The 18850-nt window shown below is 32.4% G+C and overlaps 1 protein-coding gene across 5 annotated transcripts in view; it reads right to left on the bottom strand.

Annotated features, from left to right (window-relative positions):
• The window catches only part of LOC149533928 (UDP-glycosyltransferase 83A1-like), a 289355-nt gene extending 278655 nt beyond the window's left edge, over positions 1-10700 (bottom strand). For all 5 annotated transcript variants that reach the window (XM_089804409.1, XM_089804407.1, XM_089804405.1 and 2 more), the window contains exons 1-2: positions 10036-10700; positions 8999-9935 (exon numbers count right to left, since the gene is read on the bottom strand). In XM_089804409.1, coding sequence (XP_089660535.1) covers positions 9013-9935; positions 10036-10540 — 1428 coding nt within the window. In that variant the 5' untranslated portion in view covers positions 10541-10700 and the 3' untranslated portion in view covers positions 8999-9012. The remainder of the gene's footprint in view (positions 1-8998; positions 9936-10035) is intronic.
• Between the last annotated feature and the right edge of the window lie 8150 nt (positions 10701-18850).

Genomic DNA, 18850 nt, shown 5'->3' with positions numbered 1-18850 from the left:
TGGCAAGTGGACAAACAGCTCTCCAAACCACCCATAAATACAACCGCTATTCATAGATAAGGACGAACAGCTGTCCAAGCTACCCATAAATAGTGCTGCTATTTCCGGGTCAGAAATAACAGCTGTCCAACTAACAATAATTAACAGATAGGAGACCAATATAGGAAGCAAATTGCAGCAGCCAAACTAGCTTAGGGATATATATCTTAGAATGTTAATTATTTTGGATTATAAATTTAAAAAAAAAAAAATTTATTTGTTGTTATTAATTTTGTTAATATTAGTTTAGTTTCAGTTGGATAAAACATACTAAAGTATTTGTATATATATTAAATACTTTATATATATATGAGATATATATTTAAGACACAAACACACACAATCATAGAAAATGTTATTGATAACTAATGCAAGTTAAAGAGACATATTTCTATGAAGACATGACCCATAAAACCATATACATATGCTTATGAAAGTAAATTAACAATTTTTTGTCCAAATATAGATATCATTAATAGTCTTATAACTTGCATATGAAAGTAAATTGCTTATCTGGAATAGTAAACACAACCATAAAGTGATGTAACACATAACACCATATTTTGTTAACTAGGGAAACCTTGGCCAAGGGAAAACCCCAATGGGGATGGTACCCACATAATGATCCACTAATCAAAAGTATCTAGTGAAAGATATTGACCATATTAGAAGTCTATGAAATCTGTATAGTGCCTTAGTCCTCATATAAGGACTAGGTCTTCTTAGAAGCCTCAACCCTATTAGGAGTTGCCTATTACAATTATACAAAGTATGCAAGATGAGCTCACTAACCAAACATGCAGTATACAATAATGTTCTTCAATACAAGAGATAAATATAAACCTCTTATTGTTTTTGAAGAATTAGATAGCAGCCAAAAGGATGGGGGGCTGAACCCCAAGTACAAAAACAATGAAGGATAAGATGAAGGTTACCTCCCCATTATCTAACCGATACAAATTTTATGCTTCATAAAATAAATAATTTCAAGAACAGAACAATCATTACCATTAGTCATGTTACTAATCAGCAAAAAAAATGAAAAAGCATTCCAACAGCAAGAGAACATATTGTTGTTATCAGTCCAACACTTGATCATATACATATATAATAAAACCTCGTAGGGCACCAAGTTCAAAGTGATAAAACACACACACACACATATAAAATCAAGGTGCTTGTCCCTATTCATGTCCACCCCTCCTCTTTGACAAGTTTGTCCAAGAGAGCCTTCAGCCAATCCTTTGCTAGGAAGTCATAAATGGAGTGGGTAGTTTCTCTTTCCTTCCCCAAATCCTTGGCATCTTTATTCATGTGTAGGAAATAAAGAGTAGCAGAAGTCAAATGCATAAATTTCATGGAGAATTCAGCCAAGGTGTCAAAGTTTTGGCAGATGCTACTGTGATTGTCCACCATCTCCTTCATTGAATTCTCTAGCCTATCCAATCGAGCCTTTCTTTGGCTTTGGCCATGGCTATGCTTCCCTTTTTCAGCCCCACCTTTGGGAATTCCTTTCATGGGGGAGGTGATGTTCTCCACCCTGCTTCTAGTCAGGGATGGGGCAGTTTCAAGGGTATCCAAGATGTGTGAGGGACTAGGTAGGCTGGAGATAGGATTCTTACCAATGTCCTTGTGTGGCATCTTCCTCTTGGTGGGTTTTTTCTCATTCATGGTAGACTCGGATCTAAAGTCCTATTTATGGGGGCTTGAATTTCTCCAATTGGATTCTTTTACTAGTTCTTTGAGAATTCTTCTTGCTCCTCGTGTTCATATCCAAATCAATGAGGCTTATTTTTACCTTCGATGCAGGATTTTATTGATTTTTTTGGGGCTTGAGCCAGGGCCAAGGTCCATGGATATTTGGGGATGATAGTAGCTAGCGGGTTGGCTAGAAGCGATGAGTTTAAGGAAAGGAGGTAGTTGTAAAGTTTATTCATGAAACGCTAGTGAATGAGATAAAAGGATTTATCCCGCTCTTTCTTTTTCCTAGCCTTATAGACATAATCTTCAATGGAATTCAAAATAAGATATAAGAAAAATTCCAATCTAGGTTCTTGAAATGGTTGAGAATGGGGAGGTGGTAATATAACTTACTTGGAACTAATCTTCAAGGATAATATACCTCATTATGGTGTAGAAAAATACATTCCAGTGCTTTAGAAAATACTGTCTGGAAAACCCACCACACATTCAAACTTTCTTCTCATCAAATTTGAAAAACTTCCTCAAACTAGTTTCATCATTCATTCTGGCTTGATTATGCCAATTCGTGCCCTCTATGGAAAACCCTCCAACCCTAGCAATAACCTCTTCCATGATTTCGAACACCATCCCATTGATGTTCACTTTCTTGTCATTCGATGACATAAAGAATTGCATCAAGATGTGCTCATCATGTTTTCCCATTCAATAGTAAACCACCTTCCTAAAGATAAACCATCACAGCTTTAGTCTTACAAATGCAAACCTCAACCCCCACTAATTCATGCAATCACTAACATCCATTTCTCCACCTAAGTCAACTGCCAACTCATATTTTTCTTCCCAACATGGATGCACTATAGAAACACATTGCACACTCAAAAACTCTCATCCATAACGATAAATTCTCCATAGTAGACCATATGATAAAGTTGTCCGCAAAAGTGCAAATTGCTTCACACATGTAAGGTATTGCAAGACAATTGGGATAAAACCTTGGCAATCATTCTTAAGGTACATTCAAATTTTTTATCTCATTTTGGTGCTACTATGTAAATAAATAGAGTAAATCTTTGGCATTACTATCAAAAAGGGGGAGAAAGACATATGGTATGGGTGAGAACATGCAATAAGTTGTAAAAACAATGGAGGAGTAAAAAATGTACAGTAAGATATGTTGTATATAGAAAGAAGTTGTATAGTATACTATACGAAAGAACCTTATCATGTATAGATATATACCTTACAAAATCAATTTTGAAAAATCTCCAAAATAGTATACTCTACTGAGCCAATATCACAAGGTGATGGATAAAAGGTATTCAAGAAACCATTTAAATTCAATTTTGGCTAATAAGTGTTTTTTTCACTAATGCCAAAGGGGAGAATTGTTGACATATCCATCGAGTTTTTTATTAGTGACTCAAACTTATAGATTGTATATAAATACTAATCTTATTGTATAGATATCAGCATTTGCAAAGCATTTCAGTTGTTGCCGAGTTCTACAATTGCTACCGAGTTCCTTGGACAAATCCCAGTGGTTACTGAGGAGATTCGATTAGTGTGAAGATCAGCAGTGTAAACCAAGCATCTTAGTGTATGCCAAGTTTATCAATGTAAATTGACTAGTGCAGTGCTTATCGAGTTCGTAGTTCATGTGATGTGAATCTAGTGTTAACTGAGCTACTCTGTGTTAACCAAGTGATTCGGTTTACACCAAGTTCATAGAGGAAAATGAGAATCATGTGATTTAGTTCATGCCAAGTTTTACAGTATTCACCAAGTCACCAATGCAGACTAAGTTCAAGACTATTTGGAAGTGATCAGTATGGACCGAGCTTCTACATCTAGCAAGTGCACGATGATGCCAAGCATTGACAGTGGATACTGAGTATTAGAACCTCATCGAGTCAGTCTTCAAAACTCAAGTGTCTTTATTTGGGCTGACTTTGTAATATTTTTGTAAACTTGTATTATGGCCAATTTTGTAATATGTGTGTAAACTTGTACTATGCTCAACTTTGGAATTGTATAATTAGATTGTTATATATGTAATGTATTGTACCATATCCAAGTGTGTGTAAGTTATCAGATGTAACTAAATGCAATCAAAAAAAAGAAGAAAAGCATGAATTACAAAGGCTATAGCAGTATAAGGAGCAACAAAGTCATATCTATCACAACATGGTGATTTGTACTTAAAGAAATCTCATTCAGTAAACCTAGTTTTAGATTAGAGATCAACCACTACTTCATCGTGACAGGTGGATTAGTTAAATCCTTTAATAAGGTAGACCTAACCATCTCTTCACCGGGTGCATACTTCATTGTATGTTTGTAATCCTTTAACAAGGTGGACATAGCATTCCTTATTGCTCCTAACATGGCAGATCATTAGAAGTGATCAATTTAATCTTGAACAAGCCAACTTTATCCTTCAGTACTAAAGTTTGTGGGTATCATTCCCACCCCAGTTTTACTTTCTATTTGGAAGGTTTCTGGGTCACCAAATCTATGTATCATATGTTATGAATGCTTTCATGTTTTTAGTTTCTTATGCATGGTTTTAAGAATATATGCAAAGGTTAAAATTGGATAGCTAAAGTCAAAATTTTGTAGAGTTAATGATTCACCCTCCCCTCTAAGTAACTTAGCCTTTTTTGAATATTTCCAACACAATGAAGTAGCACTCAGTAAAGAGATTCACATAAGACTGTTAGGTCTGCTTTGTTACAGGATTTGACTAATCCACCTATTAGAATGAAATAGCTTCTTGATCTTTGATCTACAACTTAGTTTGCTAAACGAAATACCTGTGAGTGTAAAATCACCTTACTATGATAGATAAATATTTTTTGCTCCTAATATTGCTTATGGCCTTGTACTTCATTCTTCTACTCTCTTTTTCTCATTACATTGTTTTCCATATTCTATTACTTCACACTTTGAATGCGATACAATTTCTTAAATATATACCAATCCAATTAATCAAATTACAAAGTTGGCCAAAATACAAGTTTACACAAAAATGCACAGATTCGACTCATACTGTATGAACTCAAGTTCTAAAGATTAACTCATTGAGGTACTGATACTCGACATCCATTGTCAATGCTTGGCATCATCATGCACTTGGTAGATGTAGAAGCTCAATGCATACTGACCACTTCCAGGTAGTCTTGAACTCGATCTGCACTGGTGACTCAGTGAATACTAAGAAACTCCATGTATAAACTCAATCACTTGGTTAACACTGAGTGGCTTGGTCAACATTAGATTCTCACTATTATAACTGGGAACTCAATAGAAACTATAGAGCTCACTTTACACTAAGATGCTCGGTGCAAATTGAAACTGTCCAAGGCACTTGGTAGCAACAGTAATGCTTGGTCAACATTGTTAACTATACAATGTGCTTGGCAGATGCTAACAATCTAAATAAGTGTATGTCACTAATAAAGAACATGACTATAACATCAACAAGGACCAAATATGCATCCTCAACATGGTCTTTCTACTTAGGAATGGAATGAGGTCAATCTCTAAAAGGGGAAAAAAGAGCCACTAAGGCCAACGAAGCTCTAGGAATCAAGATTGAAGAAATTTATGGAGTCTAAATCACCTTTCAAGTCTAAGATAGGGGAAACCTTTTCTTTTTTAGGAAAATATAAGCGTTTAAATTTATCATTGAGGGTATTGAGGCCAACTAATAATGGGAATGAAAAATTATATTTGAAGAAGATGGTCAAGGATCAAGCAGCTAAAACAACCCCTTTTAGAAAGGTGAAAATTAGATATATTTGTTACTATGAGAATTAATAGTGGTTTAAGTAAAGAAAGAGGAAAAAATTTCATCCTACTCATGAAACCCTTAATTAGATGAATTATAGAGAACTTATTAATCTAGGGTGAATGAAATGATTTATTGTAAGCAATAAATTAAATTGAAAGAGATAAAAAAAAATTAGGCATTGGTGAAGAGGTGATATCCTAACAATCTCTAAAACCTTCTCTATAGATCCCTCAATAGATATATAAATCTAGAACTAAATGATCACTATAATCTATGGTGAAAATCATAAATAATTATAAAAAGGAAAACAAGGAACCAATTGTACTTCCCATGTAACATAATTGAATAATTATTCATAATTTCAACCCACACTCCGAAAAAATATTTCTTGTTGGAACCATTCTTGAGATGAAGCTCTGTCTTGTCACCCTTATTTAGGAATATTTTCATCACATTCTCATCATCACCCTCTTAGTTTTCTTAGAAATTTTGGTCCCTTGATTAGGGTGATTAGTGGTCATAACTAAAATCTTGAAAAATGTAAAAGGAAATATTATTGACCAAAACATTTCTCCCTAGATGAGGCTTTTCCAACTCCACCAACAAGGTTAGGTCATACAATTCTATGGATTCAATGTAATAAGGAAATTTTTCTTTGACTGCAATATTCTATACTTTATCCTTAGGTTACATTTAAAAGAAATGCTCACTGCATGATAAGGAAAAGAAAACTAGACACTAAAGGAATGTAGGTTGTAGAGAGGACATGCCTTATTTATTTTTATTTTTTGGGAAAATTCAAGTAACATGTGTAATTAGGAGATAAGTATAAAAAGCACATCACTAATGTACAAGGAAGGAAAAGGAGATCTTTTCTAGAAGGTACCACCATTAAAAGTACTATACATTGTGAGTCATTAATGAATGATGAGTAAATGTAAGTATAATTGTATAGTTTATGAATATCAACCACATTTTAAAATTTGATCTTCTAATGTTAGAAGAAAAAAATCATATTTTTTAATACATTGAAATTTTGTACCTACATTCCCATCTCAACCAATACATCGACAAGTTGGATAATTTGTAATACTTATCTATGCTATCATGAGATGCTCTAGATCATATTTTAGTGGTAGATTTTTAGTTATAGATCATGATATACTTGGCCTTTTAGGATCTATAGATGTTGCACATATAATATATGTAATCATTAAGTGGACCTTTTTATAATCTTGTATTGGTAGGAAGTCTTTAAAAGGATTGTAATTAAGTATCTAAGTCAAACTATTTAGTATTTATACTATTAGGAACATATAGGGGCTCATAGTATCCCTACACATATTAGTATTCACATGACTACAATATTGTCAAAAAATATATGAGGAACTCCTAACATATTTAAGAACAACCAATTTATAAATATTATTTCCTAATAACATATCAATCATATTAGAAGAGCCCTCTTCAATGATAATATTATCTAGGCCTTCTCTTATATTTGAAATTAAAAAGATGAAGGAATAATTAAAACTTAGATTCAAGCAAAAAATGTAAACTATGATGTTAAAAGATGGTTGAACATAATAAAAAATACAAAATATGAATAAAAATACAAAATTTGAAAATGTGGATGTACCAACAAATTGTATAGGTGGAAAATAAATATTAGATTTGAAAATAACTATAAAATATGAAAAATAGAAAAATGTAAATTTGAGTTTTCAAAAGATGTGACAAGTTTCCCAATGGGAAATTGGGTGTTTTAGTATTCATAGTGTGTTCCTACATGAACATGAACATTAAATTTACTTATTCCTACTCTAGGACAATCTAGTCAAATGCAAAAAAAAAAAAATTTAAAAATGATTAATGTGAGTTGTGCTTGCATTTAGAATTTGAAAATTAATTGCTAAAGCTCTAAAAATATAATTATAATTAAAATGGTCACCTAGCTTTATAGTTGAATGTTCTGTACTATTTCATAATGATTATTACATTGACTACTTTTAAGCTCATAAAGTATACCTTTTCATTGGTAAAATATCTCAAATTTTACTATGTATATGTTTTTTCTAAGCACTTTTCTAAGTATACATTTAATATTCAATTACAAAACCATTCTTCATCCATTAACTTGACCTTGCTTGGCTCTATTCTCTTTTAAATTATATTTTTCTTATTTTCTCATTCATAATATTTGGAGACGATATGAATCTAGACAAAACTAGAAAGCATTGGTGATAATATTTTTCTTATTTTTGAACTACATAGATCTAGACGAACCTAGAAAGTATTGGTTTTATGTCATGAATGAGACATATTGAAGGTGAGCCTATAGATATATGCATATACTATCAAAGATAGTGGGGAGACACTATAATAATGTCTAAAAATTTGTCACTCCTTTTACGTCATCTAGATTTAAAATATTTTTCTAATAATTATATTTCAAATGCTCCTAAAAGAGGAATTCTGAATGTCAATGGATATAGGAGATATGCAAGTGAATATATTTAAATAAAATTATATAACATCACATAATGCAAATATTCATTTGGTTAGCTCCAATGTATAGTAGGAGAGGCAAGTATTGACCACATTTTAATAAGAATTTCAGGAAGGTTGAACTAATTACGTTAAATCAACTTTGAGATTTTTCAAAATGGCAATTTTTAGTCAAATGATTGCGATTATATGAAAGATAGATATTTATATACACAAGAAATTATAAATAAATGTTATAGAGGAAGAATTATAGCTATCAAGCTTTAGTTGTATAGTTTTCTAATAAAAATCATTGATTCATGTTTCACGAGTAGTGACTGACAAGAAACCATCTCTAATTAGATTGAGTGGAACACCTAGCCCTCATTGCATCTAGGTGATTCCCACTAAGGCTAAGTATTGAACCTTCTTGGAAGGTCACCCATCCCAATACTACTACAATTGAAGCACACTTAATCACCGAGTTCCTCCAATGTTAAAGCACACTTAGCTTGCTATCCCATTCAAGAGGAAACTAAGTGGACTTAACCTTGGAAGGTGTAGTATTGAGATGGGTGACCTCTCTAGAAGACTTACCTTTGCAAGCATCACCTAAATGTAATGATAGAATTGGCTGTTTTAAAAATTAGAAAGAATGTTTTAATTAGTATATATTGATATATATGATGTAATTTTTGTGAAGTTAGATTTAAGTTTATTTGTATACACATTCTATAGATTTGTTTACATATTATCTATATTACCTATTTATCTAAATTTTGATAAGTAAATAGAATACTTAGCCCTCATATGTGTATGATTGCTTCAATTGTAGAGGTGTTGCAAATCGGTCACTATTAAACATCACACATTAAGTAGAAAATTAAGCTTGGAAAAAGTCATTCAACTCTAACTATTTTACACTTTTAACCTAGGAATCACACCTTAGAATATAATGTTTAACCTACAAGGTACCTGAATCTTGTCAATCAATCAATAGTCTTCTTCATCTGGTAAAGAAGTATACTGTAGTTGTTGAACGAAGAACCCCCCTGCTTCATAGCATCTCTACTGGTTCTCATTAATTTGGTGACTTGCCTCCTTATCTCTGCGCCATCTTCTCCCCGAAGCATTCTGTCAAGAGCTTTATCAATCTCCCCCTTCTCTATTATTCCATCCTTATTCGATTCCAAAGGCAGTCCAATCTTCCAGACATCCACAATATATGTGCGGTTAAGAAACTGATCAGCGAAATAAGGGGAGCAGAGCATGGGCACACCCATGGTGATGCTCTCCTGTACAGAATTCCAACCACAATGAGTCACAAAGCAAGCTATGGATGGATGAGACAACACCCTCAACTGTGGAGCCCATGAGACTATGCAGCCCCTTTCTCTCACGCATTCAAGAAACCCTTCCTCCAAAAGGGGTTTGCTTACCTCCATTAGATCCGACCTCACAACCCACAGAAATGGTCTTTGGGCAGCCTCTAACCCCGCCGCGAACTCCTCCACTTGGGTTTGGCTCCAAACGGCCACGCTACCAAAGGACACATAGATCACAGACCGGGTACTCTGTTTGTCCAGCCATTCTAGACATTCCATATCATCTGCCCAGAAGCTTGGGAGGGCCTTGCTTGCAGTAGTCCTCTTCTCCCCCTCGATCAGAAACTCGTCTGGAATCATAGGACCGATTGGGTATATGCTCACTTCTCTGGATAACTCTTCTACCACTGGCGCCTCAAGCTCATAAAAGGAATTGCTGAGGACCCACTTGATCTGCTTTATATCTTCTCCCATTCGAATGCCTCTCTTAAACATCTTCTCCCCACTGTACAACCATGGGAGATCTACAGAGCGCAGCGGCGGCATGGAGGGAATATACTTCATTTTCTCCGCTTCTTTGGGAGCTCCTTCAATAGCAAAGAAACACAAGACCGGTCTCATAAGAACAGAAAAGAAAGATATAATTATTGTAAGTACTAATTAAGAGCATTGAGTGTCATGTCTTACCATGTGGAGAAAGGATGCCAAGAGAGAGAAGCCTGGGAGCAAAGCAGCGGATGGCACAGTTGGCGACGAGCGATGTATGGAAAGCAAAGAGGGGAACGTGATAGAGAACGGCCACCGCTTTTAACCCAGAACACGTCCACACATCAGCTACTATGCCGCTGATTTTTTGCTCTTCTTCCCTCTCGTTTATCTCGTCAATCAGCCTCTCAATCACGGACGGTGCCATGCTGTTTTCCAATGACTGCAATAGATTTGGAATGTCGGTGCGTTTGTCATCCGGCGGTAATCCGTCAGGAATTGATATCATTCGGATGTTGTCAAGGTTATTAGGGTTAGGGTTTGTATTCATGGATCGCAATATCCGGTTGTGAGTGAAATCGGTGTTGAGGAAGGTAACGCTCAAACCATCGGAGACGAGCTTCCAGGCGAGCTGCATCATGGGATTGATGTGGCCCTGTGCAGGAAAGGGGATCATGAGAACGTGTCCTATGCCTTTCCCACCCATATTAAGCTTTCCAGGCCTCCTGATTCCTTCAACACAAAACAGGACAATCACCGATAGATCTTCCCAACGAGTCGGAGAGTAAATGACCTGAAACGCTTTTTGCGGAGAGCGCACATTTACAAAACAAAAAGAGACTTCTGCCTATGAGCGGACGCTATGAGTATCCATCTGTTTTGAAGACTGTGACAATTAAATCCGTAACATTTCCTGTTTGGTGAGTGGAATAGGAATACATATTCTGGAATATGTATTCTGGAATAGAACGTATTCCTGTTTTTCGTTTGGTTCAACCAATATTTGATGGGAATTTGCGGACCCAAAAATTTATATTTTCTAAAATTTAAAAAAATGGAATAGGAATACGTATTCCAATAACATCTATTTTGGTGGAATTGCAAAACCCCATTTTTGGGCCTTACTTCATATTCCAATCCCATTTTGGTGCATCCAAACAAGAAATTCAAATTTTTTGGAATACGTATTCTTATTCCGCTCACCAAGCGGACCCTTGATGTTAAAAAAAAATCCCGAGGGTTAGCTTACAAAATTATGAGTGCAAATCAATAGCTTATTTCAATAGTCTTGATCCGTGATTACAAAGTCATGATAAAAAAGTGATGATGCAAAGGGTACATTACAAATGGAAGATCTTTTCATAATGTACCATAGTACTAGATTGTCCTATGCACTGTAAATATTAATGGTGAAAATTACTAATATCTGTTGATCTTTATCCACTATGGATATATTAGTTCATTAATATGCATATTCATTTTCATGTAAATGTGAGAATAATCCATTCCATGCATATAAAGGGCTACGGTACAATAGTTTATGAATATCTAGAAGTTTTTATATTCATAATTTAAAGCCTTTATAATTTATGTAAAAGAAAATTTACGTCAAAAAGTTTACGAGAATCTAGTTGAAAATAAATGAACATGGAGTTAGCCTTTGAAAAAAGGAGTCTTGTAACACCAAATAAAAATAACCAATTATCATTCAGAAAAATAGTATAGATAATATATGAGAATAATAAATTTGTATAAAAACTTTATACATATTTGATGAAAAGAAAAATAGTTCATTTTCATTGGTCGGTTGATTTTAAACTAATTCACTTAATGTACAAAGTGAATGCAATAGTACTAGCCTACCGGCAAGTACAATAAAATAGGTGCCTCAAGAATGACTCCTAGTAGCAAGAATGATGACTCCTAGTAGCAGTCACCACACACGATGAAAGACATTTTTTTTAAAATCTAGATGGTTAGGGTTAGGAGTAGCAATATAGTATTTTAATTTTAAATTATTTTCACTTTGAAGAAATTTGGATGATAATATTTTTATTTTATATATCTATGTTATTTCTTAATCTTTCTTATTTTGATAATGCTAGTGTCGAATTAATCCTTTATTTTTAAATATAGTATTATAAAGTTACCATAAAATTGTAGTTTTATAAAGTTACATTAAATTATTAAATAACTTTTAATTATAGCAGTATAAAGTTCCATTAAATTATTAAATAACATTAATTTGTTTTTATTTGAAGGATATTGTTTTGTTAGGAGCAAAGTTAGGGTTAGGGTAAGAGTTAGGGTTAGTCTTATGATTAAAATCAAGGTTAGGGTTAGGCTTATAGTAAGGTTTAGAGTTAGGGTTACGATTAGAGTTAGAGTCAAGGTTCGAGTTCAAGTTAGAGTTAGAGTTAGGGTTAGGGTTAGGGTTAGAGTTAGAGTTAAAGTTAGGGTTTGAGTTAGGGTTAGGGTTAGGGTTAAGGTTAGACTTAGAGATAGAGTTAGACTTAGAGATAGAGTTACAGTGAGAATTATGTTTAGGGTTAGAGTTAAGGTCAAAGGTTGAATTAGGGTTAGAGTTAGAGTTAGAATTAGTGTTAGGGTTAGGGTTAGGGTTAGAATTTGAGTTTTAGTTAGGGTTCGAGTTCAAGTTAGACTTAGAGTTAGAGTAAGAGTTAGAGTTAGGGTTAGGGTTAGAGTTAGGGGTAGAGTTAGGGTGAGAGTTAGAGTTAGGGTTAGGATTAGGGTTCGAATAAGGATTACAGTTAGGTTTATATACATGGTTAGTGTTAGGGTTGGGCATAGAATTAGAGTCAGAGTTAGGGTGAGGGTTACAATTAGAGTTAGAGTTAGAGTTATTGTTAGGGTTGGGGTAAGGGTTAGGGTTAGCATAAGGGTTCAGGTTACATTTAGAGTTAGAATCAAGATTAGAATTAGGGTTAGGGTTAGAATTAGAGTTAGAGTTAGGGTTAAGGTTAGCATTAGTGTTAGGGTTACAATTAGAGTTAGAGTTAAGGTTTGCATTATTATAGTAGTTAAGTTTATTTTTGGGTTTACTACTCCTATCACAATTCATGTTAATGCTATTATTACACTTTAAGTAAGCACTATGGTAACTATTAGGTTAATTTTTTATGTGGGTTAGTCCTATTAAAATGCTCATGATCAATACAATTATGACACATATTATTATATATTTTTATAATGTACTAACTACTTCTCCCATACTTTCCCATGATCTCTAGAGATTTCCTCTCTCTCTCTCTCTCTACACACACACACACACACACAGATATATATAAGTTCTCTTTAACTTAGTAGATATAGGGTTAAGGTCAAGTATATAATTTACTAAATTCTTAATATAGTCATATATAGAGTTAGAACCCAAGGTTTACAATTTCATTTATATGACACATAGTGTTATGGTTAGGGTAAATAAGTGGTTTAAATATTAGACTAAAAAAAGGGACATGGTTAAGGGAAGTATGAGAGTTAGGTGTAGCATTGGAGTATTTGGAGTAGAAATATAGTCAAAATTGGGATATAGGTTTTAAAAAACACTATAGCAGTGGAATATTTTTAATTGTATCTTGTTCATGAAAGGGGAATTATAAGTCCCAAAAAAACTATTTGGATGTTTTAAAAACTGTGAAAAAATAGATAAGAATTAATTTTATGGAAAATATTTCTCCATGATGAAGTAAGACCATTATATATTGTTGAATTTTTTTAATGTTACCACAAGGTTTATTACAATGTCTAAGAATTGTAATCAATAAAGATGCCTATCATGAAGGAGATCTTTGTAAACTTGTGATTTTCTCTCTTAATTAACATATTTAGTACCCACGTCCATTGAAGACATCTCTTATAAAAATAAATTTATTCATTCTCTTATAAAAATAAATTTATTCATTCTTGTTCTCTTCTTCATGAAAGTTACATAGAACAATTGGGGAACACAACTCCCAATACAAGTAATTAGAAGAAGTTTTAGTCTTAAATAGGAGACAAGACTGAATTATATACATAACATTTATCTCCAATAGTGTAAATACATGTCGCATTCTTCAATGATAAGGATTGTATTGCAACCTTTATTTCAACAATGATTGTGATAGACTTCTTTTGCCATTGAGGGAAACCCATCCACTTTTGCATATGTGTCACGTATGAATTTTTCTACATCTTTCATCTAATTATTTCCATTTCCTTAACATTTTCAATTAACAATATTGTTTTCTCCACAACTTTCATTATATGTGTGCATGACTCTTTAATTATTTGCCAGTATTTGTCAAACTTAGTATTAAAGAAATCATTTGAGGTCGCTGAAGTAGTCGGGCTAGTAACAATAATGTTTGATTCTCCATTCAAGGCATCCATAACTCCAATATTAACTTACAAACTTATAAACAAACATCAACATATAGAAATAATCAAAATAAAAAAGTATTAGAAATGAACATAATTCCTTTCAAATGAATAATATTAAAAATAAGATAAATAAAAATCAAAGCTATTTTGAATGAAACATTTAGATCATAATATTTCAAATATGGTGGCATTGTCTTCTACCTTTCAAACATTACAAACATAAACATTATATACATTTTTTTTTTGGTGAAAAATACTTAAATAAAACACATATGTAATCTAATTAAATAATGAAAAAATATAAACTAAATATATGATTTTTCTATTTTAAATAAATTATTAACTTTAATAGAATATAAATTTCATAAATATGATGACATTGTCATCCACATTAACGATAACATTTTTATTATGAAACAATTAAAATATAAATTTTCTGAAACATGCAAATGTAAAACCACTATGAAACATATAAATCTAAAACATACAAATCAAAACCATTTCAAAATATGCAAATCTAAAACTAATATGAAACATGCAAATCTAAAACTAATTTGAAAGATGTACATTAAAAACATGCAAATGAAAAGTATTATCAAATATATAAATCAAATAGATTTTGAAAGCATGTCTAAATCTAAATCAACATACAAGACTAAACTATTATACACAAATCTAAACAATTTTAAATGAAATTTTAAATCTAAATAGAACTAATTGAAGTTTACATTTAAATCAAAGTATAATATTATAACTAAATCTACATCTAAATCTAAATACATAACAAAATATAAATCCAAATGCAAAACTAAATAAAAAATAAAAAATAAAAGTAAAAATCTCATCTGCAAAAGAATTACTCTAAAACTTCAATCAACTCCTCTTCAAAAACTTCAATCTACTCCTCCAATAATCTCCACCTCTTCCTACCAACAAGAACAAAATACAAAAATGAAATATGGATGTCTCTTCAAATTCCATGAATTTGTTTGAATGTCCACCACTCCTCACAAAAGATAAGCATGAATGTGGGTTAAAAAATACATTTTAAAAAAAGGTTTAATTTTAAAAATTTCAATGAAATTATTTCAGCCCTATTTTTGGGGCCCTATTTTACAAGGCCTAATATTTCAACCTCCATATGGCTTCCTATTATTTCAGCCAACTATTATTTTTAGAATGCTTTATCTTTTTCCTTACATGGATCATTCCTTTGAATATTCTCATACTAGGAATTGTTGCTCCCATTGTATATGCCTCTCAACATAAAAAAATCATTGTCTAATACAAATAATTATTAATATTTCTTAAATAAATTAACTAAATTTAAATATGACTAGGTTGTTCTAGTCAATGCTGATAGGAAAATTATTTTGTATTCTCAATCATTATAGGTTTGTATAGTATTGCATTATATAAGAAAATTTAATTTGAAAAAACAATTATTTTTTTTGGTAACTATTGATCAAAGTTTAAATTGAATGGAGCACTAAGATTAATTTTGAAGCTACACACATGGATATTATACTTTTCAAAAATGGAAGATTACTAAGCAATTAAAAATTTAGGAGAAATTTCCCTAAAACGTCAACTTTTATTAAGTTTTTTTCTCTCTAATAAAACTTAATTTTCTAAACATGGGATGTAATTTATCGCATCCACTTGACACTCACATAGATGATGGAGGAATTCAATTTCTATCTTGGGTTATATGATTGAATACAATGAAAGAAAAATTAGTTTTTCATGCCGTGTCACACAATATCATTGTCAAAAGTGTTCTACTCCTTCATCTGTTTAAAATATCATTTAATGTATACTTCATCTCATATTGGGTATTATGTTTCCCTAAGAAAATATGAATGAATCCATTTCTTAAAGTGTCATGATAAAAATTGGCCTTTTTTTTTTTGCAAGTCTCTATAACTCAATGATCTTCTAACCTATGAGAAACCATCCTATTTCTAGTAGTAAATCCTACCGAGAATCTAATAGTACTAGATTGAACTTGGTTATAGTGCTCCAAATTTCTATCTTTCCACATGGATGGAAGATTCTCAAAAGATAAATTTGATTTGTCTTTCTTGTAGCATACACCATTTGACAAAAAAGATTCTATATCACCCTTAGTAATAAATTGTTCAACACAACCAAATATCATGACAATCAATAACAAAACTCTATTAGTGATTTTATAAAAAAATCCTTCCATCCTCCAAGAAGCCATATTTAATATGCATCGTAGTAAGAGGACTATTTATAATAATATAATATATTAATCTAATTATATCGCAACGATGCAATTTTTTGCTATCCTTTATGTTGACATTAGCATCAATTTGTCTATTCGTGACTTAACAATTAGTTAGTTGGATTCATTGCTACTGAGCTCTATAGTTGCTACCAAGCTTATCATTTGTCTAGTAATGTTAACCAAGTATTTTAGTTGCTACCAAGCTAAAAAAATCAGAATGCAACTCATACTAAGCTTCACTATGTCTACTGAGCATCTGCAATAGTTTATTGTATTGCTCAAATGTAGAAGAATCTACTGAGCTATCTAGTAGAAGTGATGAAGACATTAGTGTTCACCAAGTTTTACAGTCTCTAACAAGCTCGCAATGTTAATAAAGTGAATCTAGTATTGACTAAGTCATGCGGTGTCAACTGAGTGATTTAATATCTACCAAGTTTCTTGGTATTCACTGAGTCACATAGTGATGAATGACTTATAGCTCCTCAAAGTGATCAGTATGGACTGAGCTTCAACTTTAAACAAGTGCTAGAGTATACCAAGTATTGAAAGTGTTTTCCAAGTGTTAGAATGTCATCGAGTTGACTTCAAAACCTAAATTACAACAATGGGGAAACTTTGTGAATTATGATGAATTCACTATTGTAGCCGACTCCAGAAGGTAATTAATTGGAATGATATATATGTAATGCATTGTATCGTATCTAGGATGTAATTGAGAAGAATGTATGTGAAGAAGTAAGAAGCAAATGAGTGTGAATTGAAGAAGGCTGCAAGAAGTATATTGTATAGCAGAGACTTATCTATCATAGTCAGGAAATCATTGCAATTCAAGGAATCTCACACAAAAAATTATAGTTGTAGATAAGATATTAGCCACTGATTCATTCTAATAGGTGCATCAATCAAATCGTTTAACTTGGTGGACTGAACAATCTTTTGCTAAATCTCCTAATATAGTGCATACTTCATTGTATGTTTGTAAATCATTTAACAAGGTAGACCTAACAGTCCTTATTGCTCCTAATAGGGAAGATCACTAGAAGTGGTCAATTGTAAGCCTTAATAGGCCAATTTTATATTGCAGTGGTAAAGCTTATTGGTATTATCCCCACCCAAGTTTTACTTTCTATTTGATAGGTTTTTGGGTCACCATATCTTTTGTCAAAGTGTTATGAATGTTTTATTTTATTTTGTTCTTTCATCTATGCAATTAGATCAGAATAATATATGAAGGATTAATTGATGAAGTGATTTAAGATTTTATTAGTTTCTGATTCACCCCTCCCCTCTTAGTAACCTAGCCTGCCTTATATACCAGACAATTGGTATAAGATCATTTGGTTTTCACAAAAGAAGTTTAACATCTTGAGAAAAGATCAGAGGCAATGGAGGTATACAGGCTAGAAAAGACTATTGAGAATGAAAAGTTGGATCTAGAATTAGCTATTGGACAAATCAAGAAAGAAAAGGACAAACTCTCTCAATCCTTGCAAAGAAGGAAATATCTTGTAGCACAAATGGATTACAATCTCTACATTGAAGAAAGATTTAAAGACTTATGCTAGAAATAAATTTAGATGAAGCTAATGCAGCAATCAAAGACCTACTTGAGAAGAAATACAAATCCTCAAGAAGAAGTTAGAAATCTTAAAAGAGAGTAATAAACTCAACTAGTTAGATTATGTGAAGTCATGGAAGCAAAAGACAAAGCCAAAGAAGAAATAGAAGAAGAGGAAAATAAAATTCAACAAGCATTCCTTTAGCAAACATACATTATTGATCAACTCAATGATGTAAATCAAGAGCTCATCAATATTAGGACAGAGAATGAAAGACTGTAAAATGATCTCAGCATGGAAAAGCAAACCAATGAGAGAATAATGAATTCTAAAGAGAGCATGAATCAACTGAATAAGAAATTTAATATAGACACAAAGGAAATGTTGGATTAGGATATATAAATGAAGGTGAATCATCTCAACAAGGAGCTCTAAAGAATAAAATACCTACTTGCAATCATTGTGATAAGATAGGTCATACATCAAATAAATGTTGGAGCAATGGTAATGAAAAATTCACTTGAAAGTGTTACAATTGTAACAAAAATGGTCATAGAGAAAGTGAATGCACAGAGAAACCTAAGTTTTAAGGAAGGTGTCACATTTGTAACAAACAAGGAAAAAAATCTTTAGAATGAAAAACCCAATAGTCGAACCTAGTAGAGGAAATTGTGAAAGCAATATTTTCTTGGGATTACAAAACATGGTGTAGATGTCACTACTATGGTGAATTTGGGCACATTGGAGCAAATTGTGTAAAACGTCAAAAGAGAAAGAGAGACACTACAAAGAGATATTTTGTTTGTACAAAACT

The sequence above is a fragment of the Cupressus sempervirens genome, chromosome 10 (assembly GCF_028749045.1).
Source record: "Cupressus sempervirens isolate cs-2001-9-10 chromosome 10, ASM2874904v1, whole genome shotgun sequence".
Lineage (NCBI taxonomy): Eukaryota > Viridiplantae > Streptophyta > Pinopsida > Cupressales > Cupressaceae > Cupressus > Cupressus sempervirens.
Note: the sequence above shows the minus strand (reverse complement) of the source record. Positions and strands in the feature narration are given on the sequence as shown.